This window comes from Phasianus colchicus, chromosome 4, assembly GCF_987193195.1.
Source record: "Phasianus colchicus chromosome 4, bPhaCol1.hap1.1, whole genome shotgun sequence".
Lineage (NCBI taxonomy): Eukaryota > Metazoa > Chordata > Aves > Galliformes > Phasianidae > Phasianus > Phasianus colchicus.
In genome coordinates, this window is record NC_143439.1 from 18,906,165 (window position 1) to 18,923,976 (window position 17,812).

The 17,812-nt window shown below is 40.7% G+C and overlaps 1 protein-coding gene across 1 annotated transcript in view; it reads left to right on the forward strand.

Annotated features, from left to right (window-relative positions):
• Positions 1 to 706: 706 nt before the first annotated feature.
• Positions 707 to 17,812, forward strand: part of COL25A1 (collagen type XXV alpha 1 chain) — a 292,895-nt gene continuing 275,789 nt past the window's right edge. The window contains exons 1-3 of the mRNA XM_090140053.1: positions 707 to 888; positions 1,022 to 1,048; positions 1,468 to 1,537. Of these exons, the coding sequence (XP_089996179.1) occupies positions 707 to 888; positions 1,022 to 1,048; positions 1,468 to 1,537 (279 nt within the window). The remainder of the gene's footprint in view (positions 889 to 1,021; positions 1,049 to 1,467; positions 1,538 to 17,812) is intronic.

The following is a 17,812-nucleotide window of genomic DNA, read 5'->3' on the forward strand; positions in this document are numbered from 1 at the left end:
AGGCTCCGTGATTGCGCAGAACCCCGCCGAGCTTTTTGCATTCGTGCTTTCACAGCAGTTGCAGTCACCGTGCGTGAGGGCTTGGAAAACAATAGGTAATAAAAGTGCACAAACAGAACTCCACGAGGAATTGCAGTTTGTGGTGCAAACCAGCACGCTCGGCGCTGTCTGGGAGTCACCGTGTCCGGCTTTACCCGGGGACTCTTTCCACCTTTCGAGCAGCCCTTAGAGCCGCGCGTTCCCTCGGGCTCCGCCGCTGCCTCAAGCAGAGAGAAACAGCTGTAGGAGGGGGCAAAGCCGGCGGCAGCAGCTCGTGCCGAGCCCCCGCCCAGGTGAACGCCGTGCAAACGAGGGCGGGGCGGCGGCTGACAGCGGGGCCGAGCTCGGGGCTTCCCCGCCCGGCTCGGCTGCGGGAGCCGGCAGGCAGGTGGAGGGGGAGCAACAAGTCCGGCGAGGAGGGAGGGAGCGGAGCGGGGCTTCCCTCCCGCCCCACAGCTCTGACAAGTGGCGGAGCGCTCGCACAGAGCGCGGCTCCGGGCGGGCGGCAGCCGCGGGGTTCGACCCGCACCGCTTTACGCCGCCGAAGTGCGGGGACGGCCGCGGGCTCCGCCTCCGTTTGTTTATTTAGTCCTCGTCACCCGCCTTTTGGTCGCTCGTTTCGGTCTAGTTCCTCGCTATTATTTTTGTTTATAAATTAGTCGCCTCCATGGGGGGCGGAGGAAAGGAAATAAAAGCTGCCGCAGCCGAAGGGTGCAAAAGCATGCTGGGCAAGAGCCGCGGAGCCGCAGGACGGGATGGCTGCGGCGGGGAGCGTTGCCCGCGCCGGGCCGGGCCGTGCTGCTCGGCGCTGCCCGTTCTGCTCTCCGCGCTGGCGGCCGCCTCCTGCGTGTACCTGGGGGTACGGACCAGCGACCTCCAGGCCCGGCTGGCGGCCATCGAGGGCGCCCGGGGGGGCTTCGCCGCCGCTCCGCTCCCGCCGCTGCCCGGCTTTTCTCTGGAACGGCTCAACGAGATGATGCAGGAGAAAGTGGAGCGGCTGCTCGCCCAGGTGTGCGGGACGGGGGGCAGCTCCGGCCGCGTGCGGGTGGGGAGAGGGGGAGACGGAGGGGCGCGTGGGGCAGCGCGAGGCGGCCATCGGGGCGCGGGAATGAAGGGCATCGCGCACAGAGAGCGGAGGGTTTCCTCCGCGCGTCCCCGCGTTTCTGGCCGGTGCCGAGGAGCGGGCTTGCAATCGAAAATAAATGAAGTTCTAGGGCGTGAGGGGTGGTAAAGGTGAGAGAAAGCCGTTGGCGGTGGGCTCGTTTCGGTGGGGGTGGAGAAGTCAGCCCTCCGGGCTGGGTCACGTCCAAGAGGAGAAGCCGTCGCCAGTTCCGCGCTCGGTGAGACAGCTGTAAAGCGGGGCGCGCGGGGCTGTGCCGCGGGGTTGTGGCAGGCCGAGTGCCCTCACGTTGCTCCTCTCCCCCACAGAAGTCCTACGAGCACTTGGCAAAAATCCGAGCGGCGAGAGAAGCGCCCGCAGAGTGCAGCTGCCCTCCAGGTAACGCGGCTCGGCGTCCCTCCTCCCGGAGCTCTGCGTTCTGGGGTTAATTCTGCGTCCCGTGTGCGTCAAACGGGCATAAATTAGAGCAACCTTCTTCAGTCGCATCAAGTGGGTGGCAAAGGTGTAGAGCCCGGAGTCGTATCGCGTTTCCCCTGTGGCGCTGGGTTGGAATATACGCTGATTAAAAGACCGCTGTTAGGCTGGCAGATGCCAAATGATAACACTTGTGAAGTTAATGGTCTATGCTAGCAAGGAGGAATTCATTCGATCTTAAGTGGAGTGGTACTGAATCAAGGCGTTCTGCGCTCAGTTCAGGAAGCAGAACAAAAATTCCTAGTGAAAATTTATAGCATGGATTAAAATAAGTGAGGAATCCGTTGCAAGTCAGCAGTATGAACACACAAGAGCTTTTCAGTAATGCCTTGTTTTTCTGTAGTGGGGGATGGAAGTGGTTTCCCTAGGAAGGGATTGCAAGTTTCGCAGTGAGGATTCGGTATGGAGTTTCTTTATGCAACTGGTGGTGTTGCTCAGATTTGGAAATGGGGCCTCCTAATACTGGGATTGGTTGTCTGTGTGCACACAGTACGGTGCTGTCTGGTTTTGGTGCTGCTTTCTGACTGTCTGAAAACTGTTGCTCTTGTCCTTGCTTTATAAACATCTGCTGGTACGTATCCCAGTGCAAATGGCATCTTAAAAGTTAGGAGAACAACGCTGATATGTCACAAGGTGATAGCTGTAAGAACACTGGCATCCTCGGTGCAGTGAAACACCGTGGGCACAGTATGTTTTGCATGTTCTACCACCCTGAGTGTGGAAAAAGACCTGTCCTTTATGGGTGGAATATTGATGCTTAGCAAGCATTAAGCTGAGGATAACGTTTGCCAATAGGGTGTGTGATGGCACTGTGCGCATATGAGTAAGGTGCTCTTAAGGGTTCAATTTCAGCCGAACTCATTGGTCTGAGAGGGCTACTGAATTACAATGTTAAAACCGACTGCCATGCTGTTGCAGCATCTTGCTGATGTTGCAACTGGGAGCAGAGTGTTTTTCATCAGTGGTGTAGGAGCTACCATGGCTGGCACAAGCAGAATAATATGTATGACTGTTACAAAAGAGTGCATAGAATTACTCCACTCTCAGCTAGTTGTGATAAAAGGCATTGATTTAGTGTTGTACTACATACATATTTTCTTTCAAGTATGGTGTTGATTTTATTTTTCTGTTGCTTAACTGCAGTCATCATCACAAGGTTGAAGCTTATGTGTTGAAAATGGAATTGCTCATCATGTTGTATGCACAGATGTATTCTATGAGCTTGAAATGCTGCTTAATTTGATTCCAAACATTCTCGCTCTTCGTTCTCCTCGTTTGAATTCATTTGTTATGTTCTCACTTACTGCTTTCAGACCTAAGGTCAGTACCTCCTGTTTCACAGTTGTTATGTGGTGCGTTGCTAGCCCGCTACCACTAGAGCTCCACATCATACCAATTTTTACCTGACCTTTCTTCTAAAGATGTTTCATCAAATAGACTGTCAGCAGCAGAATATTCCTCACGTGCATTGTAAAAATAGTCACTTAAGTGGAAGTCAGAATAAAGTGATCTGAGAAACATTCTCAAGGGGTAAGATTTATAAGACAAGGGAAATGTTTGTATAGGTAGTTGTGGGCATTTTCTTGTGTGTGTGAAGACTAACTGTTATGGGGATTAGAAATGTGATACTGGGCTTCTCACCTCTGGGTCACTGTTTCTGTTTGAAAGAAAGTTTTGCAGTGATTGGAAGATATTGCCTTGTGATAGCCTCATTTTTGAGCATCTTAAAATGGGTTGATGCTCTCATGCTTGTTACCTGTGGACAGGTGTTGACATCAAAATGGCAACATCCTGGGAGCCTTATCAGGGAGAACAAGGGCTGAATGGCACCACTGCCTGGTATTGTGCCTTCCTGACTGCAGGCATTAGGGCAAGCAGGAGGGGACAGCAAATAAATCATTGTTCCTTTATTGGAACAAATCAGTTTGTGGAATAGCTTCTAGACTGGATGTGATGAGCTTTTTATTTTCTTTCTTAATGCTTCTGCTACGAATTTGGACTACTGTGTTTTGAAATGCATTCATTTCATAGGAAAAGAATCATGGAAAGTCTCTTTTTTTGTTGTTGTTGTTGTCTGCTATCTGTGAAGCCAAAGAAGAAATTACCTCTTTACTACATAATTCGATTTTTAATGCTTTATTCTGCACAGGTTCTGCATTTCTTACCTGAGTTTATTAAATAATACAATGTATGTCTGTTTGAGGTGGCTTTGGAAAGCCTTTTTTGGTACGCAGGTAGTTTTTTGAAAGATTGCAGTGCTATGAGAAAAAGGCAGCTGCCAGATGGCCACCAAGGAAGTTTCCACCATTCTGCTCTTCAAAGAGGAGTAAAGATTATTTGGAAAAAAGATTACTTTCTCTTATACCAGAGGAAGAGAGGGAAATTCAATCTGCAGGCAAGAGGGTGAGAACATAGTCTCTGATTTAGGATTAAAGTTATGCAACCGATGTAGATCTCATTAGCTTGAGATGTCCATCCACTTGTGGCTCTCCATGGTAGGAAATGCACGTTCAAAGGAAACTGGGTTGGAATGGCTTGAATGCTGGAGAGGCAGCCAGATTCACGAGTCCTCATAGTTTGCAAAGCTGACCGTGTGTAGCTCCTTGTAATGCAACAACAGCCTTGAACTTCCTCTAGAATGAGAAACTGTTAGGCTTTTCAGTTTTTTAAAAATGTTTTCTCTGAATGTGTTTTCCGATAGTTCATGTTCTTCTAAAAGATGCACAGTGTGTAGAGATGCTGAGAGTTTTGATATTAATTTTGTAGGACTAAAACCAGATACCAAAGATTTTGTAAATATTTTTGTATGACAATAGCAGGCATTCTTTCTCTTAAAGCAGAGTAATAAAGTTTGAAATGTAAATGCATACTGACATTCCTCTTAAATTACCTCAGCTCTAACAGGAGTGCAACAGTCACTGCTGGCAGTTAGTCTTCTGCACAGGGGACTGGGGGAAGATTGAGTGGCTAAGTTTATTTTTAACTTAATATTTTGATTTTTTCCTATGTTTCCCAGATTTATTATTTTAAACGAATGTTTCCAAACTGTAAGAGATGAACAAAAACGTAGGTGTGTAGCTAATTACTTCGTATGCCTGAATCTTTCTTTAAAGATTCAGTACCGTAATCTGCAGTACCATAATCAGTTGTTTTTTTGTTTTTTTTTTTTTGTTTTTTTTTTGTTTGTTTTTTTTTTTTTTTAGGCACAGTCAGCCACAGTGCTGAATACCAAGTCAAGAATTATACTGCTGTGGAAGGAGTAAAGCTTTTGGAAGGCACAGGGATATTCTCGATTCAGTAGAGTTGTAAGAAATTCTTAACTAAGAGAAGGTTTAGACTCATTCTGAAAAATGTTCAAGTGCATTTGTAGGATTCATAGACTTCAACACAAACTAGGCACATGCTTTCATGTTTTCAGTGAATCAAGCCTTTCTATCTTGTAAGGGTCAAGCTCTGACACTTGCAATCAAGTGCTGTGATGTCTCATTCTCTAAGGGGTCTTCAGAGATCCTGCTCCTGAAGCAAGGTCACGTAGGACTGAAATGTGTCAGTACAGAAGGGGTCAGATTTGGTGAGTGGGAAGACTAGCAGCTGATATGGTATGGTCCCGCATGTTCCTTTAGGCTGCTTTCAGTTCAATAGCTAAACTTCTATTTATTTCAGTGAAGTGAGCCTCAGGAGTGGTTGGCCATTGCTAAAGAAAACTTGTGATTTGGGCTATAGAATTTTGAGGAAGATAGAAAGGTTGCAAAGAGAGACTTTCACCTGTAAAGGTTTTGCACGTTATCAAAAGTGATTTACTTTTCTTCTCTCCCTTCCCCAGATAAAGTTTTTTAACCTCTAGGAAAGTCATGATAGCAAACTTATTCCTTTAAAAACAAAACAACACCATCCTCCCCCCCACCCATTTTGTAAGTAGGAGTGTCAATATATGCTATATATATACATATTTTTTAAAAATATATTTTGCATAGGCAAAAGATAGGGTTGCATAACAGAATTTGTTTATTGTCTCTAAATGCAGTGTCTCACTGTATGTATGCTCGCAGTAGTTTGCACATAAAATGATGGGGTTTACATGTTTGTGAGTTGTCTTGCTATTGTTGTTTCATTTTTTTTCCTCCAAGAACATTGTCTAAGCTTCACTGATTGGTTCTGTCTGTTTAGCCAAGTTTGTTATTTTTGGTTTGTTTTTTTTTTTTTTTGCCTGTACCACAGACAATGCTTACATTCTTTTGCTTTCTAAGTAATTTTTTCCCCATCAAGAACCATGCAGTTCTCTCACTTCAGTTCAGATATCCATAACTTCAAAGCCTTTCCAGGTATGGGTACAGCTATCGTTCTCTCTTAGCTGAGTATTTCATGCTGTTCATGTAATACTGCCATTTAGATGGCTTGGTATTTGATGTGCCTCCTATTTCACCATGCAATTTGCTATGATCTGGCTATAAAGTTTGTTTCAGTCTAGTTGATTGTATATAAACCTGTTCATTCATTAGGTTAAATAGATTTTTTGAAAGATGAAGACTACCAGTTAGTCTTCCTTTTCTAACAGTCATTCTAGTAGCAAAGTTATGTTCTATGGCCACAGCTCACCAGTAAGGTGTGTGTGCTGTATGTATTTTTGTAGCAGCATGGATGGATGTCTTCTCTTAGCATCCCAGTATGCTTTTGTCCTTGCAGACACCTAAGGTTTGTTCTGACATGCAGTGGAAGAAGATGAGCAGACCACGCAATTTAAGCACTCTTCGTTATTTCCCCGTGTTTCAGAATTACTGTTCCCTAAGCATTTTGATTAGTGAGGCTGAAAGATGGAGGAGAAATCATTTTCAGGGATTAAAAGAATCCAGAAATTGTTATCAGCATGGTATTACTTTTTTTTTATTGCAATTAGAGGGAAGTATTTTTATAAGATTTAACAGGTAAACAAAAAGGGAGCTGGCTTAAATGTTTACTGGTAAGAATTCTGAAATAAAACACAGATAGAAACAGAATGTATCCATATTGTTTTTCCCTTTTACTTAAAATTCCAATGTGTACCTAGCTCCCAGCACTACTTATTTCTGCCATGTCTGTATCATCTATTTGCAGAATGCAGTGCTCAACTTTAATTTTGTAATTTTTCTGACAGGCCTCTGAGTTCCTCTTTCATACTTCTGCTGGTTTGATATTTTTCATTTTAGTTCCTAGATAAAGATGTTTATTGATGTGCAGCAGCACACAACCTTCTGGGTAGTCTGCTGTCTTGTTTGGATGACTGATTAGAGACACTGTTTTTTTTCCCCACAGAAGATATTTATATTTTATTGGCTAAGATGTGACCTTTTAATTCTGTTGCCTCTGGGTAAGGAGGTAGGGTGTGCAGCATGATAAATGAAACGTGATGTAGCTCAAAGGAGAGCTGATCAACTGCAAACTGCACCAGAATTCTCTTCTGTACTATTACTGATGTCAATGGCATGTAACAAAAATTGCTTTGACCACAGAAGATTATTAACACAAAGTTTTATTCTGAAATCAGTATTTTTCAAACTAGTACAGTTTTGTCAGACAAGGTGTATTAAAGTTCATTTGCCTGAATTAATTGTCCTTTAATGCTTGTGTTTCACTTCTGCGTGTCTCCTTCCATGTGGCAACTGTCTGTCTAGAAGAACAGCTCTAAGTGTCAGAACAGGTTGAGTACAGTACAGTGTGTCCTTTAGTGTGAGAAGAGATCTTTAAGACCACTTCTGAAGTAGTGTGTCTCTGTCTTTTGTTTTTTGTTTTGTTTTTCTTAAATTGGCAATACTTGCACCTAAATCTTGAAGAATATTTAAAGCTGGGGTAACTGAGTTCAGTTCAGCAATACCTTTGCTTTTTCTTTAAACTCAGAAGCCTCAGCCCTTTCCTTGAAGGTTAGTGTTGCTTCAAGAATGGATCACTGCATTACACCCCTCATCCTCCTTCCTATGTTTTTAGATTTATTGACTGTGGCGTACCTGTCATTATTATTGTTTTAAAATACACTTAGCACTAAAAATCAGCGATCTATGCAATCAGCTTGACTGACAGAATCTCTCTTCTACAGGATCGTTTGGGTTGCCAGAATCATATAATTAATCTCTTCAAGGTGCCAACCCCATGAAGCCATTGATCTTTAACACACACAGAATTTTGAGTCATGTTGCTAACTACAGCTTCTTCGGGAAGGCAGAATAGTTTTCCCTTTCATTGTTTCAGTTGATTATACTGCCAGATTTCCTAAAAGTCAGCCACAGAAAGGAAATCTGACTGCTTACTTGAACTATTAAGGAGATGTAAGAGAGTACAGAATAATGCAAGCTGGAAAACACAAATTTACCCCTGTACAAATGAAGTGGAAACTTGCAGTTAGATAATAGGCACAATAGTGAACACAGTGCTGCAGGCTTGCTTTTCTGAGGCTTGTGAACTGTCATCTTTTTTACCAGTTTAGACTTAGAGTTGAGCAAAGCCTGAAAGCAGTGCCTGTTTAAATTCATCTCTTTTCATGAGATTAAGTTCAGATGGAAGAAGTTGTTCATGAGGGCTCAATAAAAATGGAATTTCGGGATATGTATTCAAAACTGAATGGCAAATTTGCGTGTGCCAGGTTCACATGTACCTTCCATGCAAATAAAACTTTTTTTTCCCCCTAAAATCTTTAGAAATACAAGTTTGGATGTTAATGAAGCAGATCATATTTGTGATTCTGCGCTGTACAGCAGATGTGTATGGGCAATCACTGTCAGGTATTTCTTAGCATGTAGTTCACAACTCCTGTTTCTAGTCAGTCACGGCTCAACAAATTGTTGGATATGGCTCAATTTTGGTGATTAAGTGCAGCCATCTCATGTAAACATTCTCCTTGGTTAAAAATGTGCAGCTCTGTAAATTAGTGAATGTGTAGTACAAGAAATAGCTGATGCACAGATGTGCCTGAGCTGTAATAACTTAGTGTTTAAATGTTTCCATAGGTTGCCTGGTTCTCGTGCTGTACTGTCAAATAAGAAAGCACTTTCTTAGTGGGCAGGCTACAATTTCCTTATTTGTGAAGTAAACCCCTTGTCCCATCCTTCATGTTCACAAAGAATACCTGATCGTGTTCTTCTTAAAGCAGTGTTTTATGTACGTTGGAACAGTCTTGTCTGCAATGCACGCTGTGAAATTATCCTTCCTGCTCCTTTCTTGCTCTCAAGTCTTTTTGTATAAAAATTGTTTCCCATTTATATGTACAGACACAGTTTACAGGAATAGGCACTTACAGTTTTAAATACTGTATGCACATCTAGAGAGAGTTTCTTACACTTTTAAAGTTTTGAAACAGGTAATGCCTCGTGAGCTCTCTGAAGAAATAAGACATTTTTGTAGACCTTCTCATTAGAAATGTATGTGGTTATACTCATCAGAGGTGTAACGATGGTCCTCTGTAGGGCAAAGAAACAATAAATGGAATGAAGAGAATATAATAACAGAGAATATCATTTTGATACATTTCTATTACTCTTACAGTGCCTTGAAAAAATAGTACAACGATTTCCAAGACTTCTGTCTACAAGGCTATGCTCAACCAAGAACTGATGTAACTTTTAGCAACAATCATTTCTCCTTCCCTGTCTTAAAAACTGAGCAGGAAGTTATCAAGGATGAATAAAGTATATTTTTCTTTAAAATGCGCACATGAGGAATAGATTAGATGGTCTATTAAAATCAGTACATTTAGCTTTGAATAGTCTCTGTTAACCATTAAAGTTATCATCTTAGATTTGGACGTTCATGAAACTTACCTTGCTATTATTGTGTGCTGGGCAAATGTACTAGGACATTACTATAGCATCTCATGTTTTTGGAGTTTTTTCTTTTTTTTTTTGTATTTAGGATTTTTTTTACATTGTTTCGTATGACTTAGTAATTATTTTTTAGAAATACACGTTTACTTTTGCCAGTGTGTCTTGTTAGGGCATGCAGTGGAGAGTGGCTCACAAATTCTCAGGAAGGTGGGAAATGAGGTTATACAGGGAATGATGGTTTTGAGTCCCTCTAAGTAGCTTTCTCTACTCTTCTTGTGGTTTTTCTACAAGCTCAGCTGAAGGACTGCTAAGTAGAGGAAGAAGGAGATTAAATAAACTTTCCTCTTGTTCTTTGATCTTCATCTCAGTGCATCACGCTGTACTTTATAACACAGCAGTATGACACTTTCGGTGCTTCCACGTGCTTCTGTGAGTTGGAAACAAAGTCAGCTGCCTCCCAAGTCACAGTGACATGGCATAGCATATAGCTCACTTAATATAAATGGAGGGAGAACTGGACATTTTGAGCTTGCAGACAAATCCTACGTGGTGCCAGGTGGCTGATCCATTCCTTTCCGCTAGCTGAAATAGCTGGCTCATGCCATTTCCTGGTAGTACTTCAGTCTGCTGGTATCTCAGAGGTGCCTTCTCTAAGCTACAAGGATTTATAGGAGAGAAGAATTTAATCTTCTCTTCCTTCTGCAGCAAGGAACAGACTCGGTTAGCACATACAGCACATCTTCCCACTCTTCTGAAGAGTTTTAGTACTCTTGGGAGTAAGGAACTGTGAAGTAGGATGTATAGTTTCAATGCCTTTTCGGCTCTGCCATTTGCAATTTTATGCAGTCTTAACAAAAATTCATTTACTTTACCTTCCTGAGTCACAGGAAAAAGTATCATACCACAAGCGTATATTAAAGGTTAACTTAGGAATGGGGTTCTTCAAGAATAAACTGATGCATAGGGTGTTGTGTTTAAGATTATGGTGGAAAACTGCTATTTTAAAATATCTCCTCTAAAGTGATGGGGATTAGGCTGAAAGGAGTTCTGAAAATGGAAAAATATATTGAAAATCAGATCCAAGACCTTTTTATCAGAGCTGTGGTAGAAATTACAGCGGATTTGTGTTTATATTTGACAGCAAAAGTGCACAATGTATTTTGAAGGACACTAACCTGTTAGCTATTGATTTCTATGATTATGCATCGTCTGTGCAAACAAGAACAGTTGCCTACAGACAATATATCTTATGATGCTAGTACTAGCGTTGCTAGGAAATGACATAAGGATTCTTATATACTGGATAATAGTAGGGTTTTAGTGGAGGACTGCAATGCTAAAAGTCAAAGCTTGCGCATCTTAAGTTGAGGAGGTATTTCCTTTAGCTGGCAGCTCTAATAATCCTTTTTATGAATATGAGAACCAGTTGCTTGAAGGCACGCACCCCTTCCTCCTCCCCCAGCGTCATGCCCATACCATCTGAGTAAGCTGTTGTTCTAATTCTCTTGATGTTCCTAAAGAGAAGCCTTGATACCTGAGCACGGGGATGTGGCTGCAGAGGATTAGAAGGATAAGCTCCATAGGTCTGTGGATTAATATTCTCATCTAGAATTTACATCTAGATAATGTCCAATGGCATCACTACGAAGGTATTTTCATGTGTTGACTGTACAGAGACACTCCTGTCTACCGCTGTTTATCAACTGTTCCTTTAATGTTTGCGTCTCCCTTGCTGGACTATTGGGTACTGTCAGTTGAAAGGATGGCTCAGTGGATGATGAATGCTGTGAACTGTTGCCTCAGCTTCACACAGAGCTGACTAATATTCTTCTCAGTTCCTTCCATATCTGAGATACCTGTTTAAAACATTAGCAAAAATACTTTATGAATCCTGATTTGATTCTTGTGGCAGGAGATGTAATCTGTGCAGACATACGTGAGTGTAAACCAAAGTCTGGCAACTGTTAATGTGATCTTTATGGCAATGGTGAACCCTGCTTTTCTATGTTCTCTGTCCAGGCTGGATCCTTGACAGTTGTTTGTGTAAATTAATATGCAGTGTGGAGTGTAATGTTATGTGGCACCTAAAGATGAATGCAGTGGTAACACAGCAATGGCTCGTGGTGTTTGCAGTAGCTGTGTATATGAGGAAGTTACAGTAAAGTAAAGAGTATCTTGTGTATGTTTCCCAAATGGATCCTGGATGTAGGTGCGCAGAATACTGATGAACTATAGAGCGGTGTGGCATCATAAACCAGTGCTTAGACAGCCATTGTCAATACTTATTTGTAGTTGATATATTTGTCATGATGACAGCCATGTTTGTAGAAGGCTGGAAATGTTTAAATATGTGAAGACGAAGTGTTTTTCCAGTGTAGTAAGCACATAAGTGCATTTTATTTCTTCAGTGTATGGAGACTAATCTTAGTGAAGAGAGATTAGTATTTAAGTCTGACAGTTGTGAATGTCACTGTAGGACAGCTTTGCATAATTCCTTAGTTTAAATTCCACTCTGAGCCACATCCTAACGTCTGGGAGGAAAACCTTCTTTTAGCATATTCAATTAACAGGCAGGACAGAAACTCTTATCGTGGCCAGTTAAAAAGAAACACCAACTTTCAAAAGTAAACGACCAACGAGTGAAAAAGTAATGACTGAAATCCTCAACTTTTTTTCCCTCTTGAAATCGATCTGTTGTTGCGAGGTGGATTTTCTGATGTAATCCAAGCAGTTTCAGTCCACTCTAAGATAGTGAGATATTCATATTTGCAACACATATTATAATTACTGGAACATTGTGGAAAAAACTAAAGGCATATTTAGAGGAAACATCATGCTTAATGGATTACAGCGAAGACAAATAAGCAATAGTCCTGTGTTGTGAATATTCAGTTACAGAGAAGTAAAGGCAAGGCAGAATGTCTTCCTATCTGAGTTCCACTACCTATACGATAGGGCTGATACAAATGTCGTGTGTATCCCAAAGTATGAAGTATTCAAAATTAAGAATAAAGCATCGAAGAGCAGAAGATTCTTTCTTAAATCACAAAATGCTTGTTTTCGTTGAACCCCATGAGATTCACTTGGGCCCATTGCTACAGCCTATCTAGGTCTCTCTGGATGGCATGCCTCCTCCTGGGTGTGTCGATTGCACCACACAGCTTGGTGTCACCTGCAAACTTGCTGAAGGTACAATTGATCCCCCTATTGATGTCACTGATGTTAAAGAGCACCAGTTTCGCTACTGACCCGAGGTACACTACTTGTGACCAATCTCAGTCTGAACATTGAGCTGTTGACCACTTTTCTCTGGGTACAATCTTGCAACCAGCTCCTTGTCCATCTATCCACCCATCAAATCCATATCTTTCCAGTTTGGGGAGAAGGATGTTATGGGAGACTATATCAAAAGCCTTACTGAAATCCAGATAGATGACATCAGTTGCTTTTCCCTTGTCTGCTGTCACAGTTATGCCAACAAAAAAAGCAACAAATTTGGTCAGAGAGGACATGTCCTTCATGAAGCCATGATGCCTTTCCTGTATCACCTCCCATTCTTCCATGTACCTTAGCATAGCCTTCAGGAGGATTTGCTCTGTGATCTTCCATGGTACTGAGGTGAGGCTAACAGATTGGTAGTTCCCTAAATCATCCTTTCGACCTTCTTAAAAAATTAGGTAATTACAAATGCATCCATTTTCAATGAAAGTAATCTTCTAAAAGTTTTATGGGGGGATTATTGAAATAATTTTTTAAACTATTTGTAAAAACTACTTAAATCTGGAGAACAGTGTTAATAGAGCGGGTAGGCAGTGCCAGCTTGGATAACTTATGTGAAGAAGAAAGAAATTTCTTGTGCTACCAGAGTTTTTAAGACCCGGATATGTTTTTTACCTGGTGGGAGATAAAAGTAGTCTCTACATAGAGTTTGGACTGACAGTGGATCTATGTGTGTGAATAGATCACTTCAGGCACATGAATAGTCACATGATTTGAACTGAAATCAGTATTTACTTTGGCATCTGACTCCTGAGTGAGTTGTCTTCCTTTCCCCTTTATCTCCTTCCCCTCTCTGTAAGGATTCTCTTGAATACCTGTTCATATGTGCATTAGGATCTACTTTAGCTTTGATTTATAGCTCTTTTTCCTCCTACTTGTGCTGTTTTTTATTTGCTTGTTCTTCATTCTTTGCAGTCTTTGAGCAAGAATATTATGTATATTGTACATATAAGAAAAATTAGTTTTTAGAATTCTTGTCCCTCTGGGAATGCTTTGGACAGTTTTTTTGTTTTTAATGAGATTGATAAATAGTCTAATTTCTCAATTCATAGTTACAGATGCTGTGAGTGTGGTTCTGAGGTCTGTTAATTTTTTTTGGAAGTGATTAAATCCACTTACAAAAAATTGATATAGCCATGTATGTAGCTGGACCCTCATAATTTCCTTACTAACATAATTGAATCTTACATATGCATGTGTTGTTTGCTTTTTTTACTCAAATAAATTTTCATGCTTGCACAAGAGTTACTCCTTCTGTTCAGCTCTGCCAATTGTTTTAACAATGTTAACTAGCTCTCTTGTTCTCTACTTCCCTGACGGTATGCTTGAAAGTCTCTATTTGCTGAATCCAGATATTCTCTTCCTTTCTCTGTGGCAATATTTAACAAGTTTCTTTGCATGCAGCAATATAACAACATTTCATGTGTAGGTCCCTGTTTGAGCTATCAAAATTCAGAATAAGCATGCTAGTTGAGGGGAAGGTACTTCAGCCTGTTGCTAAGAGATATCTGTACTTGAAGAAAATCCAGTTGTCAGTGACTGGGAAGCCGTATAGCATAGTCAGATTCAAGTGGCCTTTTTCTTCCCTTTTTTTCCTCTGTTAATAGTCTCCCAAGATAGTTTAATGAGGAATTAAGGATTGACGCAACCTTCAAAGGAAAAGTAGCAAAATAGACTTGAATACTTTTTCCTACAGCTTTTTCCCTGCAACATCTGGAAAAGCTTAACTCAGGGTGGATTTCAGTATTCTAGTGGTAGGCTCTAATGGCTCACTCAGTCTTAGCAGTGGATGACAGCAGGGTATGCTAAATTGTAGACTACTGCAATGGCTTCACAGGGCTTGACAACCATAATGATGTCAAGAGGAAGGGTGACATGTCTGTAGGATGTCTTCTACTGAACTGCACTTCATAGACGATGTGAACTCATCTAAGATGACCAGACTTACTGTCTTAAGGGACAGTATGCAGGGAGAATCTACAACCAGAATGCTATGCTTCTGACAGAAAGTGTTATCTTTCTGTGGTGGTCTGACAAGGAAAAGGAATTTATAGGAAGCTGGAGGCCAGTGTGAACCAGTAGCAAATTGTTATTCCCTGAGCAAGGGAGTGATCATAATTCTTTTAAATTTTACAGCAGTCTGTTCTGGTCTGGTAGTTAACACTATGCAAGAAGAAGCATGAAAATAGTGCATGTGTTGTGCTGTCGCAGTGTTCCTCAAAGCCCTTAGGAGCTATCACACTGCATTTTATCTCTATTGAAACATCATACTAAAGTGTCTGGACCAGTGGTCTGTGGTATAAATTGATGCTGAAGCCCTAAAGGCAGAAGGGTGAACTTGATTTATTCCAGCGCTGCTACCATCCTTACTTCACTGTTTTGCTGTCAGCCCTTCATCTCTCTTTGATTCCTTAATTTATGTAGAGTAGGAAGGACAGCAGCTAAGGCTGATCTTTGATCCTCCTGTGGACTGATATTTTGCTAGCTCAGGGTCTCAGTTACTGTCCCAGATGTCTTTTTTTTTTTTTTTTTCCCCAAAATATGTCACTTAAATGTTTGGATTAATATCTAGTGATCAGCTGTAGAAAAGTTATTCCCATTACATGTGTTATTGTGTTTCATAGAATGGAAGATTACAGGAAAAGAATGGTGGGATGCAATACTGTTATGTTGCTATTAATCATAATTTGACATGAGCTGCGATTGTTTAACTTAGTAACTAAGAATAGCTTTGGGATTAATGCAGCCAAAATGATTCCAACTCTTTGGAAAACTAATGCTGGTTTTAAAGAACACTTGTATATAAATGAAGACAGATATGTCCTCAAATAATCTTCTTTCACGTGCCTAAGTATACCCATTGTGACTGCATTCAGTGTTTCTTAAACACTTTGTTGTGTGCCCCAGAACACAAGAGGGCTACCATTTTGTGAATTGACAGAGGGTTCTTAGTAAAACAAAAGCTTCGTAAAAGATGTAATTGTACACATATGTACCTCCTGAATAAGTGACCCTCCCAATTTCTTTATGAACAATCAAAAGGAGGCCTGAAACCAGCAATTCCAAATCTGTTTTTGTTTGATAAAATGCAATTAGGTCTTGAAATTATGTCATCAATCAACTGAACAAAATGACTTTTTATAGAATAAATGATAACAAAAGTAATTATATTTAACATTAAATCATTAAAAGGAAATTATAACACATATAACACACAGTTATATGCTCTTGATGCTTTATAATTAACAAATAAGGTTCATAAATTTCTTCCTAGACATGTTGCAAACAGTACAGTTACTAATTTGTTATAACTACTAGTGACCAGCAGCACAAAACAGGCAGCTTGTGTTCATTTCTGTTCAACGCATGCTGCATTCAGTTAATTTTATTTTTTAGTTGTGTACAAAATACGATCTTGTGACATGGTCCTTTTTGGAATATAAAATATCTCTTGATTTAACTCTGGGGAGAAAGATGGATTTCTTATTCTGCAGCTTGTGAAGAACTGTTAAAATATGAGACAGAAGTTGCAAAGATGTAATAAAACATTTTATAGAGAGAATTATAGAATTGCTTAGGTTGGAAGGGACACTAAAGATCATCCAGTTCCAAGCCCTTGCCATAGGCAGCGTTGCCAGCAAACCAAATGGTTGGACACAATGGTGGGCTGGGTGTTATATACATCTGAGGCATTAAGTCCCCAGCAGTTCATTTGCACGTGAAGCTATATAGATATGCTGGTGCCAATAATTATAGCCCATTTTTTTCTGACTTTTTTGACATAAATCTTTAGTTGTTCCTCTGCTTTCCATTACTCTTAAAATGGTGGAGTTTTTAAAGTCTATTTCATGTTAAAAAGCAACCTGGATCACATATCATTTATTGCTGCTGTCCTTCAAAGTTTGCTTTTTCCTTTTTTTCCCTTAAGTAAATCATAATTTGGCAGGTCAGACTTGCATGATTCTTTATTGTCCCAATGGGTTTATTAACATTTTTCAAACACCTAGGCTTCTAACATTATGCTGGGTTAATGTACCTCTTCTGGAGATCTGTTGAACATTTGCTGACAAGTGAGTAACTTAATTTACTGCAGTAATATTTTAGATATTTGCAGTTACATACTTAATTAAAGAAGTGAGTTATAAGATAAAATGTAAACACATTCAAGCCAATAGCACTGTTAAGACTGCATTTTTTCCCCAGTGTTCTTGTGTTCCTGAATTCTCATCTGCCAATGGTAAAGTAGCAAAAATAAAATAGCACTCTCTTATATAAAACTGTCCCCCCCCCGACCCTCACCCCACTCCTTCCCCCTTCCTCACCAGATTAATTTCTGCCACAGTTTGAACTGTTTAGCTCATCTACACAATCTTTTTAGCTATCTAGCACAGCTTTGTTTATTACTTTAATAGATGAACTGGAGAGAAGAATTGTAATTACACATTTATAGGCTGAAGTTGAAAGGCATTTTGTCTTTCAGGCTTTCTTCCAGTGTTCCTTTTTGTATGCCTGAGTTTCTAGAACAATAACTCGAGAGGATCTGTGAGGGTGATGGAGGACAGAGCTGGAATTCAGGCATCAGAACTGAAAGATTTACAAGAGTTCAGAAGTGGAGAAACAATCTGGGAAAAAAAAAGTTTAAAAAAGAAAGGAAAAAAAAAAAACTAAAAATGTGGTCCAGTGTGGATGAGAACAAAATACTTTGCTTGTAAATAAGTTTGTTGTGAAGACATTGATGAAGTAGCTGCCCTGAAGAAATGCCTGCAGTTTATAGTGAGTCACAAGCTGACCATAACTTAAGGGCTACACTCTTATGAGAAACGTCAAACAGCCTGTTTGAAACATGACAGCTCTTCCACTCAGGATTGGTAAGGTATCACTTGCAGTTTTGTCCAGTTCTGGGAATCATTTAAATACAGATGTGGATCAGATAGAGTCCAAAGCACAGCTACAAGAACCATCTGAGGGAAGTCTGAATACAAGGGAGTTTCAGAACTGGAGTGCTTTAGATTAAAGCGGATAAAACTGAGGGGAGGAGTAAATTTCCAAATTTGTGTAAGTCAGCTGCAAAATAAGATAAAAATGGTGTGGTTTTTTGTTTGCTATTGCAGAA